We start from the raw sequence: 8,615 nt of genomic DNA, 5'->3' as shown, positions 1-8,615 counted from the left end.
ATTTTTAGATATTTTAAAATATTTGTATTTTTAATATTATATTCAACATTCTCAGATTAAATAAATAAATAATTTTACTGCAGTATAGCTGCTTAAATGTACATTGTTTTAAAGGAGTTTTAGATATTTATATTGGAAAACAAGCCAAAACAAAAACAAATCAAAAACATATTTTGTTGCAGTGTATAATGGGGCGAAGACTACCCTCTCTCACCTTTTTGTTCACTTCAGTCCATCTTTAAATCACAAAAAACAAACTCTCTCTTATTAATAAAGCTGCATATTGCCAATTTTCTTCACAATAAGAAATGCACAGTGACAAATATTATGATTCAATAAGTCGCGAGCCATCACGTTATAATCTAGCTGCATTAAGTGTGCGCACTCAAGGGATGAGTGTCCTGCAACAGAGTGTACCTCAGCCGGGTGCAGTTTCAATCTCTTCCCCTTAGATCGGGACACTTCGTAACTCATAGAAGAGGCAATGACCGCACAGAGAAATGCCAGTTTCGGAGTTTGTAGTTATTTACATGAGCTGATTCCTTATTATTTGAACTTTATTAAAGCTATAACGCATGAAATAGACCTGCATTAAAGATGTAACGCTGTGGTGTTTCCTTTAAAGACACTCGACACGCAAGTTTTGCTTCAGCGGCGCGGCAGCTCCGGCTCTGCTTATTTCATAACGAGAGTGCTTCTGTATTTACTTTTGAATTTTTGCATTATAATTCCCTCATATTTTGCGATCTTCATCACCTGAAGCTGTTTGGAAAGTTTAGAGTGCATCTAGACTGTGAGATGTGTTTTCTTCCTCTCCTCAGTCAGTTACGAGCTGTAGTGCTGCTCTCATTCATCATCATTAGAGTTTAATGTGATCTCATGTTACGTTAAATGAGATCAAACGACTATTTGACAAGGAAAAATGTTGTCCAAAATTTTTCTTATTGTTGACGTTGTCGATAACGTCAACTAATCATTTCAGCCCTATTTCAGTCAGATTATAAACATGAGCGCTCGGAAGAGGTGAATTTATAAGTTAATTATCAGTAGTAAATCAATCATTATTACCAACCTTATTTGAATATGCTGCATGAGTTTTTGTTTTTGCTCGGCCGTTCAGTTGCTTCAGAAGTTGAAGTGTGAGCACAGTACATTTTTTGGTGAAAAACTTTTCTCTGTTCTGACAAAATGAACTTCTATTCAAGCTTCCAAATTTGTTTGATGTAGTTATGTACAAAAAAAAACTTAAGAGCATTGTAAAATATATATATGTCTGAAATATAAATTTTATATTCATGAGAGGGCATGTGGATATATAACAAACAATGCCATTCTAAAATTACCTTTAAAAAGACAAGACTTGAGTTGATTTTATTTCAGTCCCTTTTTCTCTCTCCCTTGTACATCATTCATAGATTTAATATGACAATAAAATAATATAATAAATATTGTCAAGTGATGAAGCATACTGTCTCTATTTGGCTTTGAAAGGCAATGTTTTATGTTACTGCTGAATAAAAAACACATTTGACCTGTAATATTTGTATTAATGTTTTCATTCATTTCAGATGGGAAAGGCTTTGAAGAAGATACCAGTGTGTGAGAAATGTATTAAAGTATCGCCATGGAAAGTAATACTTGCTACAGTTCAGCACTATTTTACATTGAGTGGAAAGTTTTCATTCATATTGTAAACTTTAAAAACTATCATCAGATTAATTGGCTAGGTCGGTTTTCCCACCTTAGTTATTGTATCGGCAAAACCAACGATTGGTCGACCTCTAGTTTGGACATTTTGGGATTATTGTTTGACTAAAGTAGTTATTGCACTTAGTTTTGGTTTCAAAATTTCCAATAGCTTTGCCAATTGATGTCAGTGTAAAATCTGTGTGGGGAACCACTGTGATTCAGTAGTGTAGATAGTTGTTATACATGTATGTCCTGTTAAATAAGTTTTTATTATCTAATCTATTTGTATTTACGTAAAAAAAAAAAAAAAAAAAGTGCAAGTGACGCACCTAAATTGCGGGCTCGTGGATATGCACAACAGCACTGCTGAATCCAGACAGACAGATCAAGACTGTAGCTCGACGATGCAAAAAAGCCTGCAGTAGCTTGATTATAAATGTGCATGTAAAAGTACTGACTGAAGACAGTATATAGAAGAAAATGCATCTCGGTTTCCTCTCAGCTCACTCAGTCTTTTGATTTCTGTCTTTTTCCAAGGGGCTGGTTCTGAGGGGTGTTGCCGCAGGACCAGACTCAATGAGTTTCCAGCGAAATGTCAGAGAAGTCAGGGCAGAGCACCAAGGCAAAGGATGGCAAGACCAAGTATGCAACCCTTAGCCTATTCAACACTTACAAGGGCAAGTCTCTGGAGACCCAGAAAACACCAGGTGAGAAACTTGACCGTCCTTACAAAAAAGGTTGTTGATGAGTTTAATTGCTTTCAGAAGTGTGAGCTTGGTGATGTTATATTTGAGTGAATCTCTTGACACCTGCTAAGAACATGTCAAGGTCACGTTTCACGACAATCATAAGAAATAAGTTATTATTAGACATAAGACATTATTAGATGTAAGACATTATTTTCATGACAGGTATATTATATATTATCCACATTGTAAAGTATTTGTATTGCTTGAATTTTTAGTACTCCTTTTATGCTAATTTTAACCCTTTCGCATGTGAGTTTTTCCTGTACATTTCATATAAAAATACTGTCATAAGAATCACAAATAATAGGCTGAACAAAACAACTCAAAGTTGAATGTTTGGACACATAATGATCATGAAATTGTGGGGGTGGGGTGCCATGAAAATTATATCAAAATAAAATCTTAATGGTCTTAAAGTAGGCTTAATTTTGTTTTTGTAATCTTTTCTCCTTTTGATTTTGGGGTGGTATGTGACCTGGACATTTTTGTTCAATCCACCCATTTAAATTAATGGTCCAGTTGAGATAATTTGCCCTCTGACAGTCCACTCACTGTTAAAATAAGAATTATTGATGAGAGTAGAGTGTGGACTGATGGCCTAAAGTAGGGCTGCAACTAAAAATGATTTTGATAATCGATTGAGCTTTGATTATTTCTTCGATTAATCGAATAAGTAACAAAATGTCCTGTATTTTATTAAAACATTTTATTTTTTTAAGATTTGGTTTGGTTTACTGTACTGAACGATCCTATACTCTCACAAAACTTTGAACAAAGCCTGAATAGTTATATTTGATTTTTATTATTATTATTATTATTATTATTACTTTCAGGACATATGCAAAACAGTTCCTTTCCTTTACTTGTAAAACTTAAAAAGTACTGTTTATTAAAGAGTAAAATGATCCATTAGTGATGGAGTGGGACAAAAAAAAATTCAGCTCAGCAGAGGGTAATGGTGACACCAGAATAGAAATATTAATCATTTTGCCCAGCTGAAAAAATACATAATTATGTTAGATCCATATACTTGTTCACTGTTACTGATTACATACATTTTATATATTTTAAATTAATATTGTGGGGAGCAAGATGCTGACTAACACACCTGGAGTCGCGAGTTCAGGGCGTGCTGAGTGACTCCAGTCAGGCTTCCTAAGCAACCAATTGGCCTGGTTGCTAGGGTAGGTTCAATCATGTTGGGGTAACCTTCTCGTGGTCACTATAATGTGGTTCTCGCTTTCGGTGGGGCACGTGGTGAGTTGTGTGTGGATGCCGCAGAGAATAGCGTGAGCCTCCACATGCACTAGGTCTCCATGGTAACGCGCTCAACAAGCCATGTGATAAGATGCGTGGATTGGCGGTCTCAGACGTGGAGGCAACTGAGATTCGTCCTCCGCCACCCGGATTGAGGCGAGTCACTACGCCATCACGAGGACCTAGAGCACATTGGGAATTTGGCATGCCAAATTGGGGAGGAAAATTTTTTAATACTGTAAGTTTTAAAACCATATTGTCACTGATTACATGTTTCTAAAGTATTCTTTTCAAAAATAAATTAAGGGTAGTGCATGCTTATCCAGTAAAATAATAATTGCCATAGTATAAATTTACTGGTGAAATCAGACATTTGACAATCAGGACTATCAAATATCAGGACCCTTAACGTTATTATACATTATGTTCGGTATTATGTACAGTTTAACATGGTACAATCATCTACAAACGCAGTGCAGATTCACTCGTGCGCTGAAAAGTCTCATCCTGGTGCTCATTGTATTACATGCGGTTACATGATGAGAAACGATCTAAAACACTTCAAAAACCGGCACACATGACCATGACATCCATGAAAGCTGCACGATTGATTACATTGAAATTGAAAGCACGGTATGATGTTGCACGACGTGTTTAATCAAAATGATGGTGCTCCCTTTCTCCATTGCGATCAGTTTGATTGACGTGAATGCGCACTCACGTTTGCTCAGTAAAGTTTAACGGAGACTTGCATGTGGTAAAACAAACAGTTTTGCAAAGTACCCTGAAATACGCTCCTGATTTTGAATTCATAACATGTATTCATTATAAAACATAGAAAATAGCAGTAACATGTAAGTTGTGCACTGGAGAGAAACAACTCTTGAGCGCATCAGACAGCACAAGCACTGTTAACGCACCTGACGCAGCAACCGCTCCACATTAAACTGTATGCTAACTATGATCTTTGAAGTGTTTATAAAGTGCTCTTGTCCTCTGGTTATCTTGGGTCGTGTTTTTTCCACTTCAATTTGTCTCCGTCATTTTTCAAATGAGTTTCATTATGCAACACATTTTCACTGGGCTGTAAAGTGACTTCACTGGTGAAGCTTCTCCGTGCTGGCTGCATATATCCAACTAATCAATAATGAAATTCGTTGTCGATGATTTTCATTATCGTTATTTATTGATTTTATCAATTAGTTGTTGCAGCCCTAGACTACAGTCTTTCACCGTCATTCACTGACCCCCAACCAGCGTCCTGGCTGGATCAAAGAGAGCAAAAAAAGAGAAAAGGTGGAAAAAGAGAGCAAATACACATTTGTTATGACATCACTTCTATTGTATTGAGGATGTGCTTTTTTAAATATCATTGACATTTTTGGCAGAAATATAAATTTGTTTTCTTCCTCCAAGTTGCTGCCAGACATGGGCTCCAAAGTCTGGGCAAAGTCGCGGTCAGTCGACGCATGCCCCCTCCAGCCAACCTGCCCAGCCTAAAAGCTGAGAACAAAGGCAACGACCCCAACGTTAGCATTGTACCCAAGGACGGCAGTGGGTGGGCCTCCAGACAAGATCAGCCAGGAGACGAACGGTAAAGCATATTCTTTTTGCAGGGTTCTTCCCCCCCACCCCATTACTGAAAAATTCTTGGGAATTAATACATTTGTAAGTAGTCATTGAAATTTCTATAGTGAGTATACATTTACCTACAGGTGCTGGTCATATAATTAGAATATCATCAAAAAGTTGATTTATTTCACTAATTCCATTCAAAAAGTGAAACTTATATATTATATTCATTCATTACACACAGACTGATATATATCAAATGTTTATTTCTTTTAATTTTGATGATTATAACTGACAACTAAGGAAAATCCCAAATTCAGTATCTCAGAAAATTAGAATATTACTTAAGACCAATACAAAGAAAGGATTTTTAGAAATCTTGGCCAACTGAAAAGTATGAACATGAAAAGTATGAGCATGTACAGCACTCAATACTTAGTTGGGGCTCCTTTTGCCTGAATTACTGCAGCAATGCGGCATGGCATGGAGTCAATCAGTCTGTGGCACTGCTCAGGTGTTATGAGAGCCCAGGTTGCTCTGATAGTGGCCTTCAGCTCTTCTGCATTGTTGGGTCTGGCATATCTTATCTTCCTCTTCACAATACCCCATAGATTTTCTATGGGGTTAAGGTCAGGCGAGTTTGCTGGCCAATTAAGAACAGGGATACCATGGTCCTTAAACCAGATACTGGTTGCTTTGGCACTGTGTGCAGGTGCCAAGTCCTGTTGGAAAATGAAATCTGCATCTCCATAAAGTTGGTCAGCAGCAGGAAGCATGAAGTGCTCTAAAACTTCCTGGTATATGGCTGCGTTGACCTTGGACCTCAGAAAACACAGTGGACCAACACCAGCAGATGACATGGCACCCCAAACCATCACTGACTGTGGAAACTTTACACTGGACCTCATGCAACGTGGATTGTGTGCCTCTCCTCTCATCCTCCAGACTCTGGGACCCTGATTTCCAAAGGAAATGCAAAATTTACTTTCATCAGAGAACATAACTTTGGACCACTCAGCAGCAGTCCAGTCCTTTTTGTCTTTAGCCCAGGCGAGACGCTTCAGACGCTGTCTGTTGTTCAAGAGTGGCTTGACACAAGGAATGCGACAGCTGAAACCCATGTCTTGCATACGTCTGTGCGTAGTGGTTCTCTCCCACATTTTTGAATGGGTTTTGTTTCACAATCCTCTCCAGGGTGTGGTTATCCCTATTGCTTGTACACTTTTTTTCTACCACATCTTTTCCTTCCCTTCGCCTCTCTATTAATGTGCTTGGACACAGAGCTCTGTGAACAGCCAGCCTCTTTTGCAATGACATTTTGTGTCTTGCCCTCCTTGTGCAACGTGTCAATGGTCGTCTTTTGGACAACTGTCAAGTCAGCAGTCTTCCCCATGATTGTGTAGCGTACAGAACTAGACTGAGAGACCATTTAAAGGGCTTTGCAGGTGTTTTGAGTTAATTAGCTGATTAGAGTGTGGCACCAGGTGTCTTCAATATTGAACCTTTTCACAATATTCTAATTTTCTGAGATACTGAATTTGGGATTTTCCTTAGTTGTCAGTTATAATCATCAAAATTAAAAGAAATAAACATTTGAAATATATCAGTCTGTGTGTAATGAATGAATATAATATACAAGTTTCACTTTTTGAATGGAATTAGTGAAATAAATCAACTTTTTGATGATATTCTAATTACAGGTGCATCTCAATAAATTAGAATGTCGTGGAAAAGTTCATTTATTTCAGTAATTCAACTAAAATTGTGAAACTCGTGTATTAAATAAATTCAATGCACACAGACTGAAGTAGTTTAAGTCTTTGGTTCTTTTAATAGTGATGATTTTGCTCACATTTAACAAAAACCCACCAATTCACTATCTCAAAAAATTAGAATACATCATAAGACCAATACAAAAAACATTTTTAGTGAATTGTTGGCCTTCTGGAAAGTATGTTCATTTACTGTATATGTACTCAATACTTGGTAGGGGCTCCTTTTGCTTTAATTACTGCCTCAATTTGGCGGGGCATAGAGGTGATCAGTTTGTGGCACTGCTGAGGTGGTATGGAAGCCCAGGTTTCTTTGACAGTGGCCTTCAGCTCATCTGCATTTTTTGGTCTCTTGTTTCTCATTTTCCTCTTGACAATACCCCATAGATTCTCTATGGGGTTCATGTCTGGTGAGTTTGCTGGCCAGTCAAGCACACCAACACCATGGCCATTTAACCAACTTTTGGTGCTTTTGGCAGTGTGGGCAGGTGCCAAATCCTGCTGGAAAATGAAATCAGCATCTTTAAAAAGCTGGTCAGCAGAAGGAAGCATGAAGTGCTCCAAAATTTCTTGGTAAACGTGTGCAGTGACTTTGGTTTTCAAAAAACACAATGGACCAACACCAGCAGATGACATTGCACCCCAAATCATCACAGACTGTGGAAACTTAACACTGGACTTCAAGCAACTTGGGCTATGAGCTTCTCCACCCTTCCTCCAGACTCTAGGACCTTGGTTTCCAAATTAAATACAAAACTTGCTCTCATCTGAAAAGAGGACTTTGGACCACTGGGCAACAGTCCAGTTTTTCTTCTCCTTAGCCCAGGTAAGACGCCTCTGATGTTGACTGTGGTTCAGGAGTGGCTTAACAAGAGGAATACGACAACTGTAGCCAAATTCCTTGACATATCTGTGTGTGGTGGCTCTTGATGCCTTGACCCCAGCCTCAGTCCATTCCTTGTGAAGTTCACCCAAATTCTTGAATCGATTTTGCTTGACAATCCTCATAAGGCTGCGGTTCTCTCGGTTGGTTGTGCATCTTTTTCTTCCACACTTTTTCCTTCCACTCAACTCTCTGTTTACATGCTTGGATACAGCACTCTGTGAACAGCCAGCTTCTTTGGCAATGAATGTTTGTGGCTTACCCTCCTTATGAAGGGTGTCAATGATTGTCTTCTGGACAACTGTCAGATCAGCAGTCTTCCCCATGATTGTGTAGCCTAGTGAACCAAACTGAGAGACCATTTTGAAGGCTCAGGAAACCTTTGCAGGTGTTTTGAGTTGATTAGCTGATTGGCATGTCACCATATTCTAATTTTTTGAGATAGTGAATTGGTGGGTTTTTGTTAAATGTGAGCCAAAATCATCACAATTAAAAGAACCAAAGACTTAAACTACTTCAGTCTGTGTGCATTGAATTTATTTAATACACGAGTTTCACAATTTGAGTTGAATTACTGAAATAAATGAACTTTTCCACGACATTCTAATTTATTGAGATGCACCTGTATATGACCAGCACCTGTAGTTATATTCTGTGCTAAAATAATTAATCTAGTAATCACAAAAGACTAGA

The 8,615-nt window shown here is 38.0% G+C and overlaps 1 protein-coding gene and 1 pseudogene across 6 annotated transcripts in view; both read left to right on the top strand.

The window, feature by feature from the left end:
• Positions 1-863, top strand: part of LOC127415997 (flavin-containing monooxygenase 5-like) — an 86,607-nt pseudogene extending 85,744 nt beyond the window's left edge.
• Positions 864-1,580: 717 nt separating this feature from the next.
• LOC127416091 (protein PRRC2C-like) overlaps positions 1,581-8,615 on the top strand; it is a 73,905-nt gene continuing 66,870 nt past the window's right edge. For 3 of the 6 annotated variants that reach the window (XR_007893038.1, XM_051655226.1, XM_051655222.1), the window contains exons 1-3: positions 1,582-1,631; positions 2,227-2,396; positions 5,112-5,289. Coding sequence is in view for 5 of the 6 variants with exons in the window: in XM_051655226.1 (XP_051511186.1) it covers positions 2,282-2,396; positions 5,112-5,289 (293 nt within the window). In the remaining variant the exon portion in view is untranslated. Of the gene's footprint in view, positions 1,632-2,226; positions 2,397-5,111; positions 5,290-8,615 lie in introns of all 6 variants that reach the window. The other 3 variants (XM_051655224.1, XM_051655227.1, XM_051655225.1) reach the window with 2 other exon arrangements.

The sequence above is a fragment of the Myxocyprinus asiaticus genome, chromosome 25 (genome assembly GCF_019703515.2).
Source record: "Myxocyprinus asiaticus isolate MX2 ecotype Aquarium Trade chromosome 25, UBuf_Myxa_2, whole genome shotgun sequence".
NCBI lineage: Eukaryota > Metazoa > Chordata > Actinopteri > Cypriniformes > Catostomidae > Myxocyprinus > Myxocyprinus asiaticus.
This window is presented reverse-complemented; position numbering and strand designations above follow the sequence as displayed.